This window comes from Syngnathus acus, chromosome 13 (genome assembly GCF_901709675.1).
Source record: "Syngnathus acus chromosome 13, fSynAcu1.2, whole genome shotgun sequence".
NCBI classification, from domain to species: Eukaryota; Metazoa; Chordata; class Actinopteri; order Syngnathiformes; family Syngnathidae; genus Syngnathus; species Syngnathus acus.
The window spans coordinates 7,800,967-7,826,797 of record NC_051098.1 but is presented as its reverse complement, the minus strand read 5'-3'; the positions used below and the strand labels follow the sequence as shown (position 1 = coordinate 7,826,797).

The 25,831-nt window shown below is 40.2% G+C and overlaps 1 protein-coding gene and 1 non-coding gene across 3 annotated transcripts in view; both read left to right on the top strand.

Annotated features, from left to right (window-relative positions):
* Nucleotides 1-3,548: 3,548 nt before the first annotated feature.
* Nucleotides 3,549-25,831, top strand: part of ets1 (v-ets avian erythroblastosis virus E26 oncogene homolog 1) — a 35,297-nt gene continuing 13,014 nt past the window's right edge. Inside the window, exons 1-3 of one of the 2 annotated variants that reach the window (XM_037267641.1) lie at nt 3,549-3,631; nt 5,637-5,735; nt 9,253-9,400. In XM_037267641.1, the coding sequence (XP_037123536.1) occupies nt 5,667-5,735; nt 9,253-9,400 (217 nt within the window). In that variant the 5' untranslated portion in view covers nt 3,549-3,631; nt 5,637-5,666. Of the gene's footprint in view, nt 3,632-5,636; nt 5,736-9,252; nt 9,401-19,819; nt 20,139-25,831 lie in introns of those variants that run through there. The other variant, XM_037267642.1, reaches the window with a different exon arrangement.
* trnaa-cgc lies at nt 7,187-7,258 on the top strand. The gene has a single exon. It is a non-coding gene; the product is annotated as a tRNA-Ala (tRNA).

The following is a 25,831-nucleotide window of genomic DNA, read 5'->3' as shown; positions in this document are numbered from 1 at the left end:
AGAGGAAAACCATCTGGAGGCTCCTGTGAACACTGCGCACCCATCGAATATTGAGGATGTTTGTCTGATTTACGCAGCCTATTTAGAAGTGTTTGGACAACTTGGTTGGGGGATTGGTGCTTTAATTAAAGATAATATCGAGAACTAATATTGCCCCTAAGACCTTGGCCTTCTCACAGTGCAACAGTTCTGCTTCTTTCTGGGTAAGGCCATGCCCCTTTTTTTTTAAATGAATCTAATTATCATAGATATTTCCTCGCTTTCTCTCTGCTAGTGCCAAGACCAACAACTCTTTTCAGGGCCAAACCGACCAGGGTGACGGTCTATTCATACTGACATAAGACAATATATCCTCAATTGATTTATTAGTTATGGTCTTTCATCTAAAAATATCATGGGCAAGGAATAAAACGTTTTTAAGATAAAATGTTTTCAAGATTAGCTCCGTACGTCTTTTACAGGACTTCACATCTTGGGAACACTGGAGCCCAAAATAGATGCTGGGCTCATAAAGGCCTCCTTTCTTTGTAGTCAGCATACAGCAACGACATCTGCAGGGCAGTTTCTATGGGGCGGGGGGGCACATTTGGGCAAGCTATCAAAGACAGTGCCGATCCCCTATGACAAGTTGTAGGCGGAGGACTCTCTCTCTCTCTCTCTCTCTCTCTCTCTCTCTCTCTCTCTCTCTCTCTCTTGCTCTCTCTCTCTCTTTCCGCTCTAATCAGGACAATGCTAATAAAAGACCATTAATATCATCTGTCAGGGCTATCTTAAGAAGGTCCAAAATGAGTAAATGAGAAAAGAAAAAGAACTGACCATCTGGATCTACTTACGGCACACCAGCAAAGGGGGAGTAAGATTCAGGATGGCAGAAGTCGATTAAAGTCGCAAGCAGTGACAACATAAAAAACTCTTGAAAAACTTAGTGGAAAACGAACAAAAAATAAACCTCCGTATTTTTGAACCACAAATCTTTATTGTTTGTAAATCTCTAAGCAATATTTTAACATGATTCATGGCCACTGCACCATTTTCCCACTGGCTTTCACCATAGCAATAGTGGCTTATAGTTCATGAACGTCGATGGGTTAAAGGAGGGAAATATTGTCTATCTCCAACCAGAGTGACAATATTAAATACCTGCTCAATAAACCTCAAATGAGATCGAATGAACATTAAATCCTGTAAATCCCGCAATATCTCAATTGTCATCTTTCCAATGAGAGGTATTACATCAATGATGGCCCTTTACCAACAATCTTGGAGAGATCCATCCAAAGCCTTGAGGAACTATCTTGAGAAACCTAGCTACTTTCATATCAGCAGGTCTCAAACCTGTCACTTTCGATTCCTTTTAGCCTGTCATAAACTCTGACAACATGGATGCATGTTGCATGACAAGAAATGGTAGATCATTAATTTACCGAGTGTTTGTTCCCACTGTCCGATTTGACGGTTGCTAGTCATGCTTTCACTTTCTGTTCACAGGAAAACACGACCAACGTCTATAGAGAGGACTGGGAAAAAAGATACCATAATGTGGTGGTAGAGAAGCCACGGGGACATGTGACGAAAGCGTCTTCCTGCAAAACAGAAGTGTACTTTGAACTGCTGAGCCATCTAATTGAAACAGCTTTGCTGCAGATCTAGCCAACATTCATCGTTGCTTTTTATTCAATTTTGTCTCAACACAGAAGTGTGCTTCGCTCTCCACATGGCAATAAGTCATAGGCTCGCCTTTTGCCCTCGACGTGTTGCCCATGTGCATCCCCCGGGGCCCCTGTGTAGTTGCTGAGCTGAGGCCCATCAAAACCAAGAGGGGTCTTGAGAAAAGGCAGCCTGAACCCCTTCTAGTACTTCTTCACGCCTCTAGCCTTGGATTTAACTCCCTCCCCCATACTTAAGCCCCACACTTCCAGACACATATCTCCTTACCCCTGCATCTGAAGATTTACTGTTAAGAGTAGAGGCTGTCACGCGGTTTGAAGCGTGCACTTTCTAATTCAAACAAATGCTGAACCGGGGGTCACAGAATTATCATGGAGCCACAAGGTGTTTCAGATGGTTCACAAGTGTTCAGCGGGAAAGCGACAGTGGCGTGATCTGGTCCATATCTGAGCCCTCTAAAGCTTGTAAATAAAAAAAATAATAAAGTGAAAAATAAGCAAATGGAGAGATAAACCTACTCTGTTATCTGGAGTCACTATCAAGGGTAAGCAGGTGGCTTGAAGATGTGCTGAAGCAAATTTCTCATTTCGCAGGAGACTGCGCAACATTCATGTGCTGTTGGGGTCAGCAGGTTGCTAGTGGGGGACGATATGACACCTATGTCATGTACTGTATGTGTGCACAATCACGGCAGTCACACAGCAGTTATTAGTATTAATGTTATTTGACACAAGAGTGTCAAGTTTTAACCGGAAAAAGAAAAAACACCATGTGTGTCTTTTACATTTCCCTGGAAGATGATGAATAATGTAAAAATCTAACTGAACATATTAAAATTGCATTTCAAATCAAATTAGATGTAAAAGGGGCATTATTGGAGTTCAATGTAAACGGGTGTTTGCTTTTCCACTCAAACTTCATCATCATGAAAGTACAGGAGCTGAAGCTAATTTTCCAAGGTAACATTTTTCCATAGTTTCATGGTGAAGAATGACTTAATCTTAATAACATAGATAATATATGAGTTTATCTAATTCAAATAGAGATTTTTGTGATTTTAAAACGGTGAACCCTCGACATCAACTAACTTTTTCTGTGTCTTCCTGGGGGTGTTTTCACCAAGTGTTGCTACACTTTTTAAAAGGTTCCCCCCTCCCAAAGCAAAGTTACACGGGGGTACTAATTCTAACAGAAGCGCTATTAGAATGAGTCAACCTGTGAAAATAGGTACCACCCTCCCATTTTCCATTCCTAGCCATTAACCGTTTTTAGTCAACCAAAAACTCTTTCACAGTGTGGCTCAGTTATAGTGGTAGACTTCAATCTTGAAGGTGGTGGATTCAATTCTCAACTCATTTTAGACTAGATTTATTTTTCAGGTAGTTTTATGAATACTTTTTCCATCCAAATTATGTCGAATGTAGCTGAAATTCCCAAATTAGACACGCAGATGCAACTAAATACCCTGCATAGGTTTATCCTCCTTTGGTGCAAAAATAAAATAATATTCCGCCAAAGCAGTGGTCCCCGAGTTGCTTCTTGGTTATAATGGTGGTCCCTTGGACAAAACACTTGTACAAAGGTTAAGTGTGTGCACTTATGTTCTGTTCTAAATGATTTCTAGATAGTATATTAAATTTAAAAAGGTGTAGCCTGTTATATATGTAGTCTGCTGTCAATTACATGAATAAAAGAAAAAAGTAGAGTCATCTTCCAGCAAGCTGACCAAGACGCTTGCAAGTTTACACCTGTGCGGTGGAGAGCAGCTGCTGCGTGTGAGGTGCATGAATCCACGCCAAAAGGGAAAAGAGGATTTGGAGAGGATCACCGTTATGATCGAGGGAGGGACTACATGTGTGTATAATATTCCTGCTCCTTTCCCGCCGGGACTCGATCGGAGCAGGTAGAGCATCTCTCAAGTCTCTCAAGTGTGCAGCTTCCAAACTTCTTTCAACACGTTACGGTAAGGTGTTATTGTTTTTGCCATCTGCATTTTAATAGCCACTGTTTATCGGAGAGGAAAGTCACGTGATCGGTTCATCTCACTAAAAGTGTCCGGTTTAAACTTTCTTGTCAGTTTTTTAATTTTTCTTGAAGCGCGTTTTTTTTTTAAAATTTTATTATTGCTAATAGCGACATGTCGCGTCAGCATTTAATCTAAAGTACAATTTGAATTATTTGCTCTATTTTAGATTCATACGGGTGCAACGCAGTTCTGTGAAAAAAATGGGTTTTATTTGATATTATTCAATCGCCGCACCTCATGTGCGTCATGCAAATTAAAGCCACAAGGTGTAGCATGTGTTTGAATGAGATGTGAGAAGTGATTTGGGCATTGTTCTCTAAAGTGACGCATTGAGTGACTCCTAGTCAACATCTGGAAGTGTTGAGCGCTTTCACCATTCCTCAATGTACCAACTGCTGTCAAAGCACACGTGGCAATGCGCCTTTACAGTACTTTTTTTCTTTCTTTCTGTGTGTGAGGGAGATGAACTGTTATCCACGTGTACCATATTGCGTGTTTTCCTTTCCAGCTCTGATATTTGATGGTTCTTCGAGTAAGCAGTGTTACAAATGAAAGCAAATTTCGTGGGAGGAGAGGAAGCCTCAAATGAGAGGAGGTTCTAAACAAGTAGGTTATGCAAAGAGAGTGGAGTGATGTGAAGTTGATGATTTATTTGATTGATAGTTGATTGATTTATGAGTTGTTGATTTATTTATTCATTTGTAGCATTCTTTTAGAGCACACTGTATGTAATACAGTTGGTACAGTTGGAGTCTTTGCTCGCCAATCTTCCACCATACAAATTGTAAAATATTGTAAATTATCATAAATCAGTCATAAATAGCATAAATTAATTTATTATTAGTAGTATTTTAATTATGGCAATATATCTTTTCAGTGCAATCATTACTGCCGTTCAGTCAGGAGATTTATGGTTTGAATCTTCATTTACAAATATTTGCATAATGTTCCCATGCACGTAAAAATGTGGATGCTAAATTGTCTTTGGGTATTAATGTGAGTGTGGATAGTTGTTTGTGTATTAACCAGTCGCCTGTCCAGGGTTTACCTGAACTAGATAGACCAGTTATCTGAATGAATAAATAAATAAATAAATAAATAAATAAATAAATAAATAAATAAATACATGCATTCATTGGTGGATCAAGCAAATTTCTAATACCACAAAATGACAACAGGCAGCACGGTGGTCCGATTTTTAGCACATCCGGCTTCCCTGTCAAGAATGTTCGGTCACAAATCCTTGCCTCAACCTTCTTGTGTAGTTTGCATGTTCTCCCAATGCTTGTGTGGGGTTTTCTTCAGGTATATTCACAAATGCTCTAAAAGCATTTGCATGTTAAGTCAACTGAAGCTAAGTTGGTCATCTAAACTGTCCATATATGAACAGGGTTCACCCTAGCGCCCACCCAAAGTCACCTGGGATTGGTTCCAGCATACTTTAGTAAGCATACGCGACATATGGATGGTTCTTTCAATATTTATAGCTTCCATGCTTAACTGGGAAAAGGAAATTAATCATCAAACCACAGACTGCCTTTCATGCAGATTTTCCATCTCTAATTCATATGCTGCTTATCTGCTTGACAGTATGGGTCTATCCTAGTAAGTTTCGGGAAACATGGACTACACAATGGACCAGTCACCAGTCAACCACAGGACGAGTTTAAATAGCTCTCTTAGAAGGAAATCATACAGTGTTATGTGAATTGTGAACCACTACATTACCAGTGGGATTAGGATTACTTCTTAACAAGGGAAAAACAGTTGATTGCACAAATCCCTTGTCTACTTGTTCCCACCTCCCACCCTTATCTCTCATAGTTGCTCATACAACACACACAGAAACACACGCACGCACCACACACAAAGTGTAAACATTATGTGATTGATGGCTCGCCTCACACTGCTTCATCCGTTGCCGTGTTGATCCCTTCAACAGGCCCAGCTTCTGCTGTCCACAGTGTCCGCGATGAGTTACTACGTGGATCCAGTTTCTTCCTATCCAGCCCTTCACCCCTGTGACCGTCTGGCCGCGATGGTAAGACCCCCAACTCCCTTCTCCTCTCATAAATTACCCCAGACTACCTACCACACAGCCAGTTGGGAGTGTGAAGACATTATTTGCCAGAATGTGATCTGATGCGTGTGTTTTCTACACTGGATTCCATAATTATTTTCCCGGTTCTTTCTCATGTATGGTGGCGTTCACTTTCTCCGCACATGCTGTACTTAATGATTTTGTCAAAGATTTTTTTCATTGTCCCCACACGCGCTTCTTTCTGTGTTACACAATCACCCTGCACCAACATGTACTTCTCTTTTTGGCGCTCGTGCGGAGACCGAGGAGCCTCCGACCTTGAATTAACTCGGCCAATTGAAGTCGGAGCATCTCTGCCGCCGCTCCGCTCATCCACTGTACTGGATGCAGGTCTTTCCAAATAATACGGAGTTAGAAGTAGCAGGGAACATTGGGATTCCTGGCAGGTGAGCATTTGAAGGGTGCAGGCCAAGGAGCAACAACACAAATGCCTCCATTTGTATGCAGCGCTTCAGTGCATTAGGATAAGAGACGGAGGTTATATGCTAATGAGAACCCCACACTCGCCTGATAGAAAACATAGAAGGTTACCGCATCGCAGGTCCTAATTGGCTCAGGTGGCAATGCTCGCCTTTGGAATTGAGGCGTTTGCATATGAGGGCAGACTTGGTCAGAAGGTGAGTACAGCGCAAACTTGTTTGAATGGATGAGAATCATCAAAAGACATTTGTTGTTTCAGCGTCTCTCAGTAGCCTGATGAACATTCAGTACAATTATTTTGTGTTCATATTACATTATTCATAACTAATGATCTCCCTGGACCAGGGCCAACGTTTGTTGGCAAGGGCCAAATTGGATTTTTATAATGGTAATTTGTAGTGTGGTTAAAAAAGCAGAAAGATATGTATGAAGTTTTCTTATATCATAAAGTACAATACAATACAGCTTTATTTATAAAGCACATGTTACAAAAGCTGCAGCTGTAACAAAAAATGATAAAAGTAAAGCCCTCATTTTAATCTTGTTTTTTTTATGAATCATTTACTTAGAATTCTTTTTAAATATTATAACTTTAATTTAACCTTAAAATAACTTTAAACATTTATCTAATAAAACATACGTGTCTACGCGTTTTACATTTAAAAAAATGTTATCATTTGTAATATATTAATTTACCAATTATTGAATGAGCTAAATGAATTAAATATAATACAACATTAAATAATACTTCATTTTTTAACCAGCCAATTTGGAGGAAGGAATGGATGTAACAAATACGTATATGTTCAGTGGGAAAGATTAAATAACACAAAAGGCTGCATGTTGTCCCAGCCGTACTTTACCCACCACTGCTCAAGACAGTGATTGAGCTTCTTAATCTAGCAATGTAGCTGGTACCCAACCCCACCCCTTACCCCGCATTTGTCAAATCCTTACCACTGAGGTTATGAGGGGATGTAGCTCAGTGGAAGAGCGCATGCTTCGCATGTATGAGGTCTTGGGTTCAATCCCCAACATCTCCATATTATGGTGAAGTTTCCAGATGTGAAATTAATATAGCAGAGGTCTGTTCTCATCGTCTTTCTTACACAAGAATGCCTGAATGAAGAGTTATAGATATTCAAGTTTAGAGGTTTCAGCCAGCATCGCAAAAGACCAGAGCAATGAAATTGCAAAAACAACCTAGTGACCTCATTCTTCACAAGTTTAGTTGTTAGTCATTATTCATGATAAGAAATAAAGAAAATATTTGATCAAATTAAAGGGTGTAAGAGGTTGAAATGTAATTTTAGCATTAATGCCTCTGTGAGCGCAACATGAGCGGCGTTATGACTGGTCCATCAATATTACTGACCAAATGTAACTGTTTACGGAGGATGTATTATTAAAATGGTTTATTAGATATACGTTGTTTTTTTTTTAGGTTTTCAATAAAAAATAACAAGCTGATAATGTGAATGCTCACTGTTATTCAGTGGCACAAACACATATTTGTTTCACCCCCTTCATTTTACAAAGCAGCCTATGCATTTGAAGGTAATGTGTTATCTCAACTCCTCTCTCAAATCCATCCATCATCATGTGGGCTTTCATGCATTCTAACTTTCCCTGTTCGCTGACTGCACTGATAGGAGACAGTCCCATCCCACTCAGACATAAAGGCTCTCATAAATTGCCCCACCATCCTCCTCTCTGGTAGCCATCCATAAAACTGGTCAGCTACTGATAAACGCTGCAGTGCTTGTACAGTGGACGCTTATCAGATTGTCAGTCACTCTGTCAGCTAGTCGAAGTTGTATGCACAACAATGATGCATTGCCTGGGGATGTATATCTTCACTATGGCCGATTAATTATTTGATTTCTAAAAACTACCATGATAACTTCCTGCAATTAGATATTAGTTATGTTCACTATATCATAAAAATATCTAAATGCTCCCAAGCCCTTCGAGATGTTATTTATGCTGTCAAATGACATATTTGACACACAATTGACAATGAATATTTTGACCGCAGGAACATTTCCCCTTTTAGACTACGTATTGTGTTTTTAGACTATAAGCAATATTGTAGACATTTAGTTTCCAGGCTAATTTATCAGTCCCAAAACAAGACCTTGTGAAGCAATTAGTATTTTCCAGAGGTCCAGGAACCTTGAGCTCAGTCTGCAGTGCCTATACCAAATTTACCATACCAGATTTGAATCTCTTATTTCCGGAAAATAGCAGTTGTGTGGGGGGAAATTGTATTGTGTGTGTCCTATGGTTGAGGCTCAGAAATATTGTTATCTTGCACGATGAGGAGAATAAGCATTGTTGCCACTTTTTCCAACTGAGCAAGAAGGTCTCAGATTTGCAGGAGCTGTTCTCATCCCAATACCTTCAAACCCAGCCGTGAACAGGTCCAGTGAGAGCTGAAAATCACCGCTTGAGACGCAGGCCACCAAACGGGACACCATCAGTACCTCGTGTGCACTTTGAAATTCTGTCCATGAACGTTGTGAAAAAAAGAAATAGATAATGTTATTAACATTTGTATTTGGTGTGCCCATTTTTGGGGGCCATCATGTATGACCAAGTCAACATAGCAAATTCAGAAAAAGAAATATCTTAAAAAGGATTAGACACAACTCTCAGCTCTTAGAGCTTGTTTGTGTTAAATATAAAATTGTCTTGTTTCTATTTTAATCAGTGTTCGCTTTTGTGGGAAAATAGTTTTCTTTCTGTTCTCATTTCATTCAAACGGCAGCTCCAACAATATCTATTGAGGTTTTTTGTTTGTTGACCAATACAGGTTTAGATAATGCTAAAAATGTGAAAGTGGCAATCTGTCACTATCTCTTATATCCACAAAGAATTTCATATCTCTCCTACTCTGTTGTCAAATCTTGACTTCCCCTCAGTGCCCCCTCTTATGTTTCTGTGATAAGCTTCATAAACAATGTGGTGAAGACAAACTGCCACGCAGCAAAACACAATAAATAACTGTATCACCCTGTGTCTTGTTTGCACCCAGAGGCAGAGTGGAGGTCTTGCCATTGGCCCCCAGTTGCATCTCCCTGCGGTGGTCCAGCCACAGCAGCAGTACTACCCCTCACAGCCCTTCTACCCTCATGATGTGCCCCTGCAGGAGGTGCCCAATGGGCACGACATGTGTCCCACGGGTAAGAACCAGAAACATTCCAGAAACATTCAAGACCACACATAACAGTCTATAAAAAACAACAACATTGGTGCGAATCCAGCTTCAACAGATGCCGGCAGCGGCGCCATAATTGACGGTCGCTGGATAAACAAACTACCGTTAGCGGTATCGTTTATATAGAATCTTTACGGTGCTACGGTACCGACCCAATTTGGTACCGGTACTCATAAGCATGATCCCTACTCATAACCTTGAACCGGTCGAGTCCCAGTCAAGAGGTCTCGCATGCAAATGTCAGTTCAGGCCATCCTTTTGTCCAAAGTCAACCACTCACCCATGACCTTAATCTGCTATAAACAATGATGCATATGGCAAAATATCAGAATCGGCCACTAGTATGATCGACTGTACTCTTATTTCCACACAACCCCTTCGACTATTAATGTGATACTTCTCCAACAACTGATTATCGTTATCCATGTCAAGGCGTAATGAAAAACAAAACACTACATCACAATATAAGAGTGACACTTGAGATTACTCTGGAAATTAGCACTACAACAACATACAACATTTAAAAGACTGTTTTGGAATTACAACAGCGTTTGATGTTTTGGCAAAAAACAAAACTAAAATAAAACCCACGAGCATCTGCTTCAAGTTAGGGAAACATTGCAGCCACCATAACACTCAGCAAATGCAATGGTGCTGCATATCAAAGTCAAAGAAAAGCAATCTCGATCGTCTCGTTAAATAAATCACACTCATGGTTTGACGCGATTCATGTGGTTTTACACTGAATATGAGCAATGTTCACTGGTCACGAAACTATCTAAAAACACACTTGAAGACATTTGAAAAAAAAATAGCATTCAAAGCACAGGCCACAAGCTTTTCAAATGGTGATTTCTTGCTTCATCAAGACTTATCATCATCATCATCACATGAGAGGCTAAATGTCATTTAAAAATGCCACTGACGACATCTAAGTCAAATATATTTTGTTTTTTTCTAAAAGATATCATGAAGAGTCTGTACTAAAGTTACCTTCGTCAATGAGCTTGTTTGGTTTGTGTTAGAAGAGTTAATTAAAAGTTCATATGATTCTCTACACATAATTTTATTGAAGGCAGGGGCATGCCCCAAGACATCATCAATTATAGTTTGACCTTAGACAAAGATAGGGATGACGTGGAAAATATGCTAGTGATATCTGTGTAATCGTTCAGGATCAAACTAGGAATGTACGATGTTAGATGATGGTTATGATGGTAAAATTACAGTTTTTATCACAGAAAATTGTGTATATACTTGTTTTATTTTACCCGTTTTTTTAAAAGTAAAAGTTCTCATAATTTTACAATTCGTTAGCAAATTATTTTTTCTTATTAATATGATTTTATTCTTGAAAGATTATGACCCAACATTAAAATATTTATGTAAAATCATAACTGTTTAAAAAAAAATATCACATAAGATCTTAAGTTAGTTTGTCATTCATGTAAACAATTCCAAAAAGAGAAAACCGAGGAGAGTGCTGCTATGGCTTAAAAACATTGAATGCAAAGTCATGAGGCAAAAACTCACACTTAACAGATGCGCTTCAAATTAGATGGGCAAAAACAAAAAAGTGAATAAAAAGCATCGGAGAAGCTGAGGCACTCTGTCGCGGAAGAGTTTGTTGCCAACACGTTTCAACTCAGTCTTCATCAGGGCTAAAACAGATTTGCCTTCTACTTACTGTGACAACACGCGCTACTCACACAATAGCTCCTTGTTGATTAACAAGTCAAAGCAAACAAATGACTGTGTTACGATTACTGGAATCCTGACCCATGCTTACCCTTTGTTGTTGTTATTATAATTTTTATCAGTGCCACGTGCTCGCGTTGTCGTTCCCCACGTGTTGTTGGTGACATTAAACCGCAGGGCATTGTCTTTACTAGAAAACCGGCAACCCCAATCTCTCCCTCACCCCCTCCTTTTTGCTGGATTTTTCCATGTCGTTTTTTTCTTTTATCATGAGTATTTTATTTTAAACTGGAACATTCTTTCCAGTGCTTTTGACTCTGGCCTCTTCCCATCCTCAAGCGAGATTGATGTTAGCAGCCTGGGACGCACGCCACAGCGTTAGTGTAGGGCAGCTGGGGTGCTTTCTCCTGTCACCTCCCTTGGTTGGATGCAGGGTGTAGGACGGAGAAAGGGGGGGGGGGATTTATGGTGAGGGGGGGAGCAGAGTGTGGCCATCTTTTTCCCAAGCTTCTGGTTTGGTCTCTTGAGAAGTGTGTGCATACATGTTTGTGTGTGTGTTTGATAGAGAATCAGGATTTGATGGGATTTGCTGCTGTTGCCAGAGAAACACTCCTTTGTAGCCTCACTTCATTGCTCCCAGTGCTAAAGCGTTGACATAAACATTGCTAAGTGGAAAAAAATGACCCTGCTATGACCTGTATTTTTTTTGTCGTCGTGCTTCTAAATCCTCCACCATGTTCATAGCATGACACACTTTATAACGCCATGCGGTGATATTGTTACAAATCTTTTTGCGCTTGTCTCGGCTTCTGTATTTTGGACCACCTGTTCATTGATATAATAACTGTTACTACCAAAATGCAATATGCTATATACTACGGTATTACTCTTGAATGGCTATCTGAATTAGGTAAGCAAAGTGTAAGAATATTGTCTCAGACTAATGCAAGCAATTAAAAATTTATCCGATGGGTACGTATGCATGTTTGAGTGTAAACTCATTCAAGGTCCCATTTGAAATCATCAAGCTTCTTAGTAATGTGCAGATATTGATTTAGTGTTGCAGCCTTCTCTTGCACACTCCTGATGTTCCTCTTGCTTTGTACCTTGTCATTGCTAAATGTTGTTCTGTTTTCTTGGATGATGCTGATGCAGCATCTAGAAAAAGAATGGCCAACTTAACTATAACTTATTGCAGAAGCATGAACACAATGAAAATTGTAGAAATTGTTCAGCAGACACTGAATCAACCTTCTGCCATGGCCATCTAAGTGTATTCTCACATCTTGTAAAACATTGTAGGAGAAAATCAGATGTTGTTTTTATGGCAAAAGGGGGTTTACACAAAAATGTCAGAGGTGCCACGATTTATGGCACACATGATTTGGTGCAAATAATTATTTTTTAATGTGGTATGTTTCCCACTGGATAAATGAACTTTAATTAGAAGTTGGCGCTTCCTCTTTTTTATTTTTCATTATTTATTTATTCATTTTTCAAATTTTTGTCCAATTTTATTATTATTTTTATTGAATTTATTAGTAGCTGAATAATACATATTAACTCGGGGTGCCAATAATTATGGTGTATAGTGGCATATTTGAAGCAATAATTGACAGAAGAATGAATATGAAAAATGAAAGTAGCAAAAATTCCTAAATTTCCTCAGAAGGCCGATTCCCCGTCTTGGAGAATAAATGGAGAGCTGTTAAAGTGACATGTTGATTGTATGAGAAAGAGTCCAGAGCAGATGTTGGATGCAAGGGGACCATCACATGTTTGGCCCAGAGCCCAATGTCACACACTGTGCTTCTTGACAGGCTACAGCCATGCCATGGTCATGTTTACACTGACACACTATCAGACACTCGCGCTGCTGTAAACCTTCCTTGTAAAAACTCTCACTGTGCATGTACTGTATATGTGTGTGTGTGAGTATGTAAGGGGCTCCGTATTCCAACATGTGCAATTCTGACCCTGATTCACTCCTGCAGTGGATGCACTGTAGACGCAGATTCATTCATTAAATTCCCACCATGCACTCTGGTGAGTTTTGGATTACAGCATCCTCCCATTCAGCAAAGTGTGCGTGCTCACACACACACACACACACACACACACACACACACACACACACACACACACACACACACACACACGCATTAACTCTTTAGCACCTCTGAGTTCAGTGTACATTTAAACATGTCCTTCCATTTAGTCCAAGCAGCTGTGATCTGGCACTCAGGGACCATTGGCCTGTGTTTTATTTGATGTGATTTGACAGCTGGACACTTGGAAGGGCGGGTGGGGGTTTGGGAGTTGGTGGTTTGGGAAGTAATGGGGGGGTCACATGGTGGAAAGTAAGAAGTGAGTGGGCGGGATGGAGGTTGTACTGAGAGGACAGATAAGAGGAAGGAAAGTCACAGGAGCGGGATCGGCGATCGTGGTGGGAGAAGAGTTGAGTGGGCGAGAAGCAGGGGGGGTGATATGTGGAGCGCTGCAGGGAAAGATTGGGGGCGGGTGGGGTGTGTGCTTTGAGGGGCACGTCCACACGGGTGCAGGCCCATTTTTTATTCCTCCAAGTAAACAAGGGGCCTGCGGGGGTCTTGTGGGGGTTATGGGAAAGGAGGAAACAGTGATGCTAATCAGACCAGCGCACACTTCCCCCCTCCAACAATAAAACAAAACAAGAGTGCAAACACGGAAAAGCAACAGACAACTGCGGAGGAATGTGCTGCATAGCTGCTGTGCTCCCATTATCATTTGACAGAGGTCACAGGTGTTAAGTCAGAAAATACACGTAACATGTGACAGGTTAACTGCATTTTATATATTAACGAACCGCAAGGGGCATAATGGCAATGGCTTGCTTGGCTTTTTTGCCCTCTGTACATATACAGCTTGGGAACATGCAGTACTTACAGTACAATGTCCCTCAGAGTCTAATTGTCCTGTGGCTACATGAGCTTGAAGGACACAAACAAACTCCACTGGGTTTGTTGTTTGTGCGATGATTTAATGTACATACAATATGTGCCTGTACTGTATGCACATAACTTGTTTGAGTATTTCTTTTTATTGCAGTAGAATAGGTTGAATAAGTCAGTATGCGTACATCTAATTTGTATCTTGATTCAGCCATTTGCAAGCCGAGGTACAAAGTTGACTATTCAAGGATAAAGTTGTATTTTACGAGAAAAATCACTGGTGTGATGATAATATTGTGAAACATATCATGAGAGCAATGCTATTTATGAGAATAAGGATGTATGAAATACAAAAAACAAGTTGAGAACAATAAGATAAAGTTATAAAATGTAAATTCTATGAAACCTAAGCTGTATTCTTATGATAATTAAAAAAAATCACAATATTACAAGAATAAGATCAAAATGACAATAGAAGAGAGAAAAGATAATTTTATAAGAAGGTCCAATATCTTGGAGAATAAATTTGTAATCTTAATAAAAAGAAAAGGCATAATATGAGAAAAAATATAATTCTTTTACAAATATATATTGTAGTTCGCTTTGTACAAGTATATACATTGAAAGAAAATGTACTGATAATCATTTTACAAAAAAATCAGCGTAATTTTGAAATAACTAATTAATAATTTTACAATAAAATGTCAGTATTTTTCTTAACAAAATTACATTATTAGATGAAAAGTGATCATTTTATGAGGAAAAATTAATAAAAAACAACTATTTTTTTATGTGTTCTTATAACATGACTGTTTTTCTCATTTTAAGTCATTATATAATGCAAATAAAGGAATGATTGCAAAAAAGTCTTGCAATGGATGCCAATACTAGAGGTCAGGGGTCAAACTGTGATCTTCATATTTCAGTGATCGCTCTCATCCAAAGCATCAGCCAAACAGTGAAACTTCCCCTTCTTTGAGTTCTGTGGGTTATATTTCTACAAAGCATTCGTCAGTTCCTCTTGTTAGCACAATGGCTAAATGGCTGGAGAACATGCAGTATCAAAAGACTTGCTGACGTTGACTGTTATGTATTTATTTGAGGCAAGGTATTTCTTCAATGACCGCCGATTATGAAATTGCCTACTCATAGCGCTGCCACAGAGACACTGAATATCAATCACAAAGATTCTACTGTTCTCCTGCATGCGTATATGCGTGACACAGCATGGTTTGCGGTGAGCTGCATGAGAATGAGTGACTGATTGATTATATACTCAATGCCACCTATTCACAAATGTCATTTGTGCATTGTCAGGCATGTTCTAAGTATGGATTATTATTTTGACTAAGCCAATTCTTCACATTTGCTTTGTATTGATACAGAAAAAGAAATCATGCAATGCCACTGGAAATTCAAAAATTCTAACTCATAATCAAATGTAACTTTCTGTTGTGGTTAAATAGTAGCGCATGATTAAAAACAAGTCGTTTTTGGTAGCAAGATGTTTTCAGCAAGGACTGATGAATAAAGCTGGAGTTGCTGTCACCCTCTTGCATGTGTCTCCTCCCGCCAATCTGCAACCTTCATTCATTCATTCAATGTGAACCAAATTAAAGCCACAGACTGATGCATTTTCCCTTCAGTTGCTCCAGCAGAGGTTTATCTGAGAGCATGTCGGCAACGTTATGGGGTAGGTGGAGGGAGGGAGAGAGGGGGTGGGACGGCGAGAGGGAGGTCTGGGAGATAAAAAGACTCGGAGGGGGGTGGGGATAATTGAATTATCTGCACAATGGAGTGATGGGGGGCACGTGGTGCCGCTAATGGAGGAAGAGATGTCCTTTTTAGCGAAGCTAATTGTTCAGAAAAGGCTTTATTCAGGGGGTCTCCTCTACTTCCCCAGTGCACTTACGCTGCACACACACACGAACACACACACACACACGGACACACACACACACACACAAACTGAGCAGACTGTGGTATGCTGAGGCACAACGGAAAAAGGCACAAGAGCGCATTAAAAACCATTGCAAAGTCACACACGCACATGAAAATAAACCCACTTTAAGTTATGTTGTGAGTCAGCCAGCTAAGCCTTAGATCTCAGCAGGGGGGGCATCAAGCCTGTGGCACCTTCAGACAGCATCAACCACTGATAGAGCTGCCACAGAGCCACCAGACAGCAGCCACAAAGATCCTACTGTTTTACTGTTTGACTGTCTGCGCCCTGCTTGTGTGCGTGTGTGTGTCCATCACCCATCTGCGCCGGCGTTGAGCCGCCTGAGAATGAGTGACTGATTGATTGTATGCTAAACGCCTATTCACACAGAGCGTGCATTGTCAGACACGTTCTACGCATTGATTTGTATTTGGTCTGAGCCGTCGTTTTACATTTTGATACGACCAATGCAGACAAAAACATCCATAGGGCGTCGCTACTCGAAATAAACAAGCCAAGTCAGACAGACGGGATTCGTCTGAGGGGAAAACATTCGGTTGGCAGACGTATGCATTGCCACACATTGAATAACCTTTCAGTAACGTCTAGTAAATGGAACAGGTGCCGCATTTGGAGACTATAGACGTGCAGATGTGCTAGAGAAAATGCAACATCAGCTAGATGTGCTGTGCTGCGATGCCAGTCAGCTGTCAAAACCATGGCAACGGCATTAAGCAATAGAAGAAATAAGAACGTACTCTCAAGATTTCGATCCTCAAATGTTCTCAGTGAACCTTCAGGTTATTTATAGTATACGCCAACTTACAATACCTTTGTCAAAGCAGGAAATGACACCATAACTTGCAACAATGGTTGTTTTTTCACTTTGTTCAATGCAATGTTTAACAATGACACTGAATGTGTGATGTGTGCAGTTGATCAGATTTCATGGCTATCTTTGTGATCATGTGATGATTTTCTTTCCATAAAAACAAGCTGGACAGAATTCATCGTTGTTGAGATCAGCCATTTTGTCAAGCAGCCAAGCAGCACAGTTTGGTTACGGTTTGAAACCGTAAGCCCTGTGTTACCATTTGTGTGGTTTTGCCCTATGATAAAAGTTAACACCTTGTACTGTATCCTGTTTAATTTATTGCCTTGATTTAATTGCCTAATTATGTGCTGTCTCGCTGCTATACTATGATGTCACAGCATTTAGACACAGGCTTGTCTACATACCCGCGCCTGGGTGTGTAGGCAAGCCCCATCAGGTTTACCGATCTAATCTGTACTGAACTGCACGGCTTCGTCGAAACACGGCTTATGTACCGAAAGTCATGTGACATAATTGTGACACGCCATGCGCCGGTGACTTTAGCAAAGAAGAGAAACATATTTAGAATTCTTTGGGCTTGACATGCTATTGTTTATAGCAGGACTAAGTAATCGAAATTTTCTCTTGCATGTCCCTCTCTCAGTTCTTTCATTTATTGTAGACAACGATGCTTTTACTGTAGCTACAGACCATACAGTAACCCACCAATGGAACCGATAAGTGATACTCAAACTCATCAAATACCTATCATGAGCTCCTAGAATCTTCACTTGTGTCCATGCACTTTTTTCTTGTTTAACTTTGTAAACAATGTAAGATATACTAAACAAGTGAGACAAATAGAGCAATGCCAGTTTTGAGTAGCAACAGCAAAGTTATTAGTGAGCAGCATTGTAAAAACTCTACCCCAAGGCAACAAAGGACATAGGCTGTCCTTTTAAAACATAGAAGGGAGGGAGTTCATTAATAGAAAACAAAGATGTCCACTCAGAAAGACTGACTGACTAAAGATGAAGTAGACGGCAATGTATCCGTCCCACCCCCTCATCTCCTAGTCCACTCTCCCCCTCTTCGCCCCCCTGGTGAGGCTACTCCCCTCACCACAGAACCCACCAGCACTCTTCCCAAACGAGCCTCCTATCAGAGCACTGAAACCTGACCCAGGCCTGCTAATGGAACCGGTGAAGTAACGCTGGTTTGAAAATCCATATGTGATCAATATCCTCGGCTCCTCTGCCTCCATCCATAGCATCCCATTTAGAAACACACGCATGCAGTCTTATTGATGTTCATATGCCTTAAGATGAAGTACAAACAAGGTTGTTCATGATGAGGGCAAATTGGAGAAGAGGCTTTTATTTCAGGGGAAAGAAAGAATGTGTTTTTGCCTTACTTCCAGTGTTTCTGGAGACAGGCTTTTGCTCACAGCAGAAGAAAGAATTACTGCTCTTTTCTGCAATCTTCCAGTTGCCATGGAAGGCGTTTCTTAATACTAGTGGTTAGCTGAAACTGCACTGTTTCTCTTTTCTTCTTCTGTGACAGAAAAAAAACGTGATTTGATTTCCAGGAAGCCATGCACGGTCTTGATTATTGTAGATAAGAAAGTACCCCACCAAAAAAAAAAAAGAGCGTTGGAACATACTTCGTTGTCTTGCGCAAACTGATTTTCGTTGGTTATTTATGGTGAGAGAGGCCCTTCTTAGATTAGTTTCAGTGTTAGTATGTCAAATTAGTTTGAAAAGCCATGCAGTATTCATGTTTCTTATTTCTGCCAGTAGTTCACCCTGCATGCTATATTTGGCCTATATTTTAAAATGTCCTCATTTTCCCTCGCAAGAACAAGGGACTGTTTGTTGAGCTAAAAATATGTTTTTTTTCAGTAATTGCTACGAATTTACAAAGAAGCACCGCTTTTTTGAGCACCTTCTTCAAACAAAATTATATGGATAGCTTCTACAAAACCATATTCCTCAAATGAAGCCTCACTTTGAGAAACCATTCAGTATATTTTGCAATCATTTAATGTTAATCACACATTGTATTTATAGTGGTTTGCTTAGTCATAAAAAATATGCTGCGAAAGAAATGATGATGCAGCTACTGGCTGTCATACTTGCACAGTCATTGTCTGGCAAGTTAATTTCTATATATAGAGGAAAAAACTAAAAGTACACTTAAAACTCATTTTAAAGTCAAAATCTAGTACATTTCATTACACTTTATGTAAACTGAATATTGAACAGTACACAGAAAACCTAAATATGTCTGGTTTATGCAATTTGGACTAATAGTAGCAGAAAATATATTGGGTGAGATTTATACTTATTTTTTCAAACCTGCTTCAATGTTTGTATGGTAAAATGTAATGTACTATACTTGTTTTTCATACTTTGCACGGTACTGTTGTCTTGGATAAAGATTGTTCTTTGTTATTTATTTGAAAAATTGTTGGCACATCTGACTTCAAAACAGACGTAATCATTTTCTCCCAACAAATTCAGTGAAGATAATGAAACATTTTTCACTGATCTTGATGAAGATACACTGATAAATATCATTCGCTACACTTCGGCTTTTTAAGTCTTAATTGGAGCATGGCCGAGTTTGATCTGGAAATGAGAATAGTTCGGTTAACTTCAATTTATGTTAAACTTGCATTTATAATCAATGCACATTTGAAATCATACTCTCCGGGACTAAACAGCTCAAACAGCCCCTGATTACTGTTTTTTTCCACTCTCTTGTTCTAGAAAACATCCCTATGAAACATCTGTAACATCATTTTCGGGAACGTGTTCGTGACGTTTTTAATGGGTTGTACACTCAGTGCGTGCGCGCGCCGCGTGTGTGCGTGTGGTGCGCTTGTAATTGAATTGTGAATCAACTGGCACGCCAGCCCACCTTCCTCCTCCTCCTCCTCCGCCTCAACCACGCCAAGCACCGCCCATTTCAGCTGTCGTTGTTCTGTCAATGCAACGCCCCTCGTCAGGGGCAGAGCGGAAGAAATGAGTGTGTGTGAGTGAGTGTGTGAGAAAGAACGAGGAAAAAAGGGAGTGTGGGCAGACGTTGTGCCGGGAGAAAGAAAGCCAAGTTTGGAAGTGACAGAAAGCAGAATTTTGCTTGAGTTTTTGAGACTTAGAAAGAGGCTCCATTCAAAGTGAGCGGCGCGCGCCAGATCCCCTCCCCAATATTGAGTGATCGGAGCGGCTAAATTAGAAGCGACCCTCTGCTCTGATGATCATGACGGCAGCTGTCGATATGAAGCCGACGTTGACAATCATAAAGACTGAAAAAATGGACGGTGAGTACAGCTGTAGAAGTTTTTCTGTATAGTATATGTGCGTGTCGTGCGGCTGGTGCTCAGCTACCGTACATCAGTAATTCATTCGTTTAGCGCTAATTACAACGGGGGACATGACGTTCAGATTTCAGTGTTGCTCAATGTGGTACATCACTTGAAAAAAAATGCAATCACGCCTGCGGATTTGACTGTGATGCAATCTTAAGATACCTTGCTTGCTTCTGCTTTATGACTGAATGAATCATATTGTGATCTGAGACGTGAAACCGTGATGCAACAGTGGGAAAAGTTAGCACTTCCATTTGACGTCTCCGTAGTAACTAAGTTCTTTTCCAAGGCCATGTGTTTGCCTTTATTTTTAGCTTGTGTTCTACTCTCGCTTTGATCTCAATCTATCTCCATGTTTATCTCCATCTTAACTCTCATCCTTGACCCCGCCAAGGCTGCTGTCAGCAAGGGAGGCTTCATCCCTCCCACCTTTCAGTAACCCCCTTCACTGCTTGACTTTTTGAGGCAGGCTGAGGTGATGAATCTGCAGTGTTGAGGTTTGCCTCTCTGCTGACCCGGCTTGCCTGGAACTCTTGGCTTACTCCAGGGGCAATCCGGGGCTCATCCAGGGGAAGACCACAACTGTTGTCAGCTGGGTTTTAAGCCTTGTGGGTTCATTCATTGTGTGTGTTTATTTTGAGGTATATTATTTGCACTTAGCAGCCGTTTTTAACCCATTGTGCCTTAGCAGCTCAGCTCTTGTTTGTGTGCATCATGGAAAGTTGCGCTTGACTTATCACACTAACCACTATCTTATTGTCAGTACCTGTGCAGAGCAGAGCAGCACACAGATGTGATGGTGTTAAAACTGTGGCTGTTATCTCGCAAAACCAACTCATGGTTACTCAACAATTGGCATGCACACATACACAATACTGTCTTAAGCTCAAACTAAGATGCACAAGTTCAAACAGTAAAAACATCATGCTCAAGACCAATAGACCTACATTTTGCAAGCAGAAGAAGGAAGAAGCCTGAAAATATAAAGACTGCCTTGTCCCCAGCACATAATTTTAAGTTAGCTCATTTTACCAACTTCAGAACAAATTCTCATTGATGGAGGTAATAACTTAAAACATACCCTTTTTGGATCGATAAAGGACCTTGTTCTGTGGCCACCTGGTTTTTCAGAACACCTGCAAATGCTGCATGTCCATAACTGTAATAAGCTAAAGTGGTTTATAAGCTAATGTGTTGTAATATATTTTTATTCCTTCATGTGACAAGTTTGAAGTTTCAGTTTAGCCAAGGTCACTGAGCTCTCTCCAGGGGAGGTAACTCACAAACCGTTAGGGTCAAAGGTGTGTCCAATGAAGGTCAACATTCCATTGGGTTTGTACTCCTCCATTGAGTGTTCATGTAATCGATTCCTTGAGAAGAAACGTTACAAGAGGGGAGTTCTAATTCAGCAGTTTCAAAATGCTTTATACTTTACAGTGGAACATTTGAGGTCAAACACAATTTGTTCCCCAACACTGGTAAACTTCCACTTTATTCCTATTGCTCCAGAAAATAATAAAAACTGAATGAATCCATTTAAGTGTCAAACTACTGCCATCACAAAAACGTTATTAGCTGTTCGTGCAATGCTTTAAGTCACATTTGATTGTCCTTAAATTGCATAGAAATATAAACTTGAGTTCATTGCCAATTAATAAATAAATACTCTGCCTTATCCTTAAACCATGACAGCTGGAAGACAGAGAGTTATTTTCAAGTCTCCATGCATCACACATCTAGTATTAAAAGTTCAAAATAGTACATATTTAATATGCAAGGCTGCTTCTAGGTTGAATTTCGTACAGTCAAATCAGCTTGTTTTACAGTGTACATTCCACCCCCCCAATTATTAATCGACTTCTGCCATATTTATTGAGCAGCCAGCACAAACACATTTTTTGCTTTTCTGCATCACAATAAACTCAATATATGACTCTGTATTAATCATCACACTTTTCCTCTTAGCCCTTAATGGTCCCCTTCTGTCGTGGCATTACACATCAGACAACAATCCTATAGCCAGTCCCTAGAGCAGGGCTATACCAACAAACTTACCGTACTTCAACTGTTTTCCATATACGTACATAAATTTAAGCATTAAATTGTCCGGTTTAAACAAGCTGCTGAAATACAAATTTTAGTTATAAGTTGTCAAAATCACATTAATACATGGTATTTAATCAGCATTCACTGAAATCATGTCAAGAATGTGAACAAATAACCAATTCATAGTTGGGACTCCCAAATCATTCGATAGATTGATGATGGCTAAATGGGACGTATAATAAGTGACATATGAAAATTTTAACGTCCACTATGTACATTCTATAAAACTGTTGACGTTTCAGAGAATAACTCCCACACAGGTGCACATCAAAATAAAAGTATATTAAAGCACTTTTAAAATGAAAACATAGCCTATAGTGCATTTCATTTTGACTCCATAAGTAATGCGAGGACCAGTCAGACATTGGGGATGGGCCGGATGTGGCCCGCGCTCCGTAATTTGCTGAGGTCGGCCTTCCATTCTCACTGAGCTGAAAACCTGTTTGACGTTATCATGGACTGTGATTCAAACTGAATTTTATAAATTTTACAGATTGCAAATTCCTCTGCAGTCATAACACAGGTCTAAGATCTTCCAGTTTAAAATATCTTGGATTTCGCAATTGTCTGATTTTCCCAAGTCAATCCCAGTTTTCAGTGAGTTGAAAGTATCTGTTGTCTTGGTTAGGCATTAAGGTCAGGGTTTAGCGACAGACAGGAATGTTCCCGTTGATCAGGCGTCATGCGTGGTGGCATAGAGGAGCGGGAGTTCAAACTGCAAACTTTTAGCTGATCAAAATACTATGTTGTACAGTCAGTGACATTCCCGCTGGTCATCTGGAGAGTTCTTTTACGACATCGTGATTGTTTTGATGTGACGTTTGAACATAAAACCAGGCGGTGCCATGGCCAAGAGAAATTTGCCAGAGCGCTGTATTGTGCAAGATTCCGTTTTGCTTTTGTGTCTTTGTGTCAGCACTTTTTGTAGTGTGTGCTGTGTAATATATGCCATCGTTAGTGTACACGGCTGCCTGGCAGCTGTGCAAACATTGTTTGGCCGATCAGGATTTTGCTCGATGTGGACCGTCAATCATTCGAGCCAATTAAAGCTAGCAGGTCCATGTTTTTTTTTTTCATTATTGTGTGTGCTACAGTATGTCTAACTGGGAACTAAATGGTTCACTGAATCAAAACGTTTTGTAGGTCAGTATGTCCCCTTTATGTGCATGTGTCACCCTCAATCAATATGTTGATTAGGCAGCAAAGTCAGTTAGTTGAGTGGGAAGGGTGTAGTGATGTAAGGGAGCCTTAAACATTGATGTTATAATTACATGAGACAACTCTTGTTCTGTATACTAGTACATGGTGACAGACTGAATGACTACGAAGTATAAAAATAATATAAATTCATGCAGATGAAAATAGAAAATGATTTCCATGATGACACACCTTTCTTTTTATGCAGTTCAAAGATGCCGATGTGTGACATGGAATTGGAATTTCCGTCATTACTTCCTTATTCAGCCTGTCATCTGCCGCGTTAGCCGTATAAACGTGTAATCATTACACTGAGTGGGCCCTATCGCAAAGTTTCCCTAGCGACTACAAACCTTAATCATTGCTTATAAAACTTAGTCATAAAGCAAGGCGTGTTACGCCAGCAGTCTGCTAAATAGCAAGCATATGGTGTGAGCCAGGGGAAGGGGCTGTGGGCGTTGAAAGAGCCAAAACCTTGCAAGGTGTGGCCAACTAACGGTTGTGACAGCTTATCAATATGCAAAAAAAGTTGAGGTGAGAAGTGTCTGCCTGGACTTCAACAACCTGTCTTTTTACTCGCGTTGCACAACTGAGGCACAAGCATGAAGAGAAAATATGTGCCTTGGCAGACAAAATGAAATGAGCTTTTCTAACTCTTTCCAATGGTTTGCACACACCACCCACTCAATCAACTCTCTTCCCCAGTGTTCCTCTGACTCCTTCAGTTTCACATGACATTCATGCGGTATCTCCTCCGTGCTTTGTCTCCTCGCCAGGCGTTTCTACCAATTAGTACCTGAGTCACGGCACTTAACTTCTGCCTCACAGCATCCATCGCAATGGGAATATCAAATTTCGGCCAACATAGGTGACAGGTCTATGACTTCTCTAGTTACGACGTTTACCCAACATGTAAGATTTTGTTGTTGCTGCTCCATAGCTTCACATTGTCTTGTTGATGTGCCACATGTAAAAGATCATTTTGGCAGGATAGAAAACGGAAACAAACGGCAAATCCGAATGTTTCTGTTGAAAGATCGGTCATGGCATATTCTCGTCCGAGAGGAATGTTTGTATGACATGTCCCGTCTCCCATTGTCTGACATTGACTTTGATACACTCCGTCAATGCACAACTGTAGGTTACACTTAGATACGTTTGAATGAGATAAGTGACGTGAGTTCACTTGAACGAATTGTTCATTTTATCGCTGCTCTGTATTGTAAATCGTTCTGCTAATATCACTCCTACCCTGCTGGTATGGCGGCGTAAACAAACACATACGTGGATCAGTCATGTGACGTTCAGAGGACTATTGAGGCACAATGGATCCTATAATAGAAGTCTTCTTTAAGTGTTAGCCCACTGTCAAGGAAGACAGCTGGTTTCGCCACTTGGGGCCCATGTTCCTCATTCTGTTCGATATACAAGTTCCAGATTTTCTTCGCTTGTTTTCTCTTTTCCAAGTGCTTTCTGCACAACACCTGCTCACGCAGTTGGCAAGCTTTTTGGCAGAAGGTGAGCAAATGGGCTACAACTGTTGATACCTCCCTTTAGCATCAGAGGTGTATTGAATGAATGGCTCGCGTGTTTGTGTGGGTGGCTGTCCGGTTAACGTTTTGCTGCCTCATGTTTAGGTGGGTGTAGTGGAGTAGATGAAAAATATATGAAGGCTGTGAATAAATGGAAAGACGACGACATTTTGTCTAATTGCGTCTCATACCAAAGTACAGCGTATCCTGTAAATGCCAATGAAGGCAATTCAAAAGACACAAAGTAGAGACACTATAGCCGTTAAATTGTTGTAATAGGTTTATGTGTTGTTTTTTTCCACAAATAATGACTGATCGTACGTACTGGGGAATACTCAGAATCATTTTATGCATGAAAAGAAAAGCCTCACGATTCTAAGGAATCCTCATGTGTTTGTTTAGTGCATATTTATATGGTCAGTTGGTCACGTTGTGAGTCAATAGGCAACAATTTGACAAGACGTCATTTGTTCTCATTATGACCAGTCACATTGATAGTGTGACGCTAATGTTAAACCCCCTTCCCCTAACACGCACTTTGATGTGATGAGTCACAAAGACAACAAGAAGCAGATTTTATCATCAATGATAACTTCAAATCCAACCCATCTAGGATTGCAAAACACTGAGTAGTAAATTTCCACTAATCTGACGGACTTGTTTTGGAAACTTTTCTGAGCTCAGCTGCTTAGTTTCAAGAAAACTCAAATGTGTCTTAAAGCAAGGCAAACTGAGAGATGTTGCCAGATGTTTTAATGCTCTTAATACTCACAGAGTCTACACCAAGCCTAAAATAGAAGAGTCGTTCAT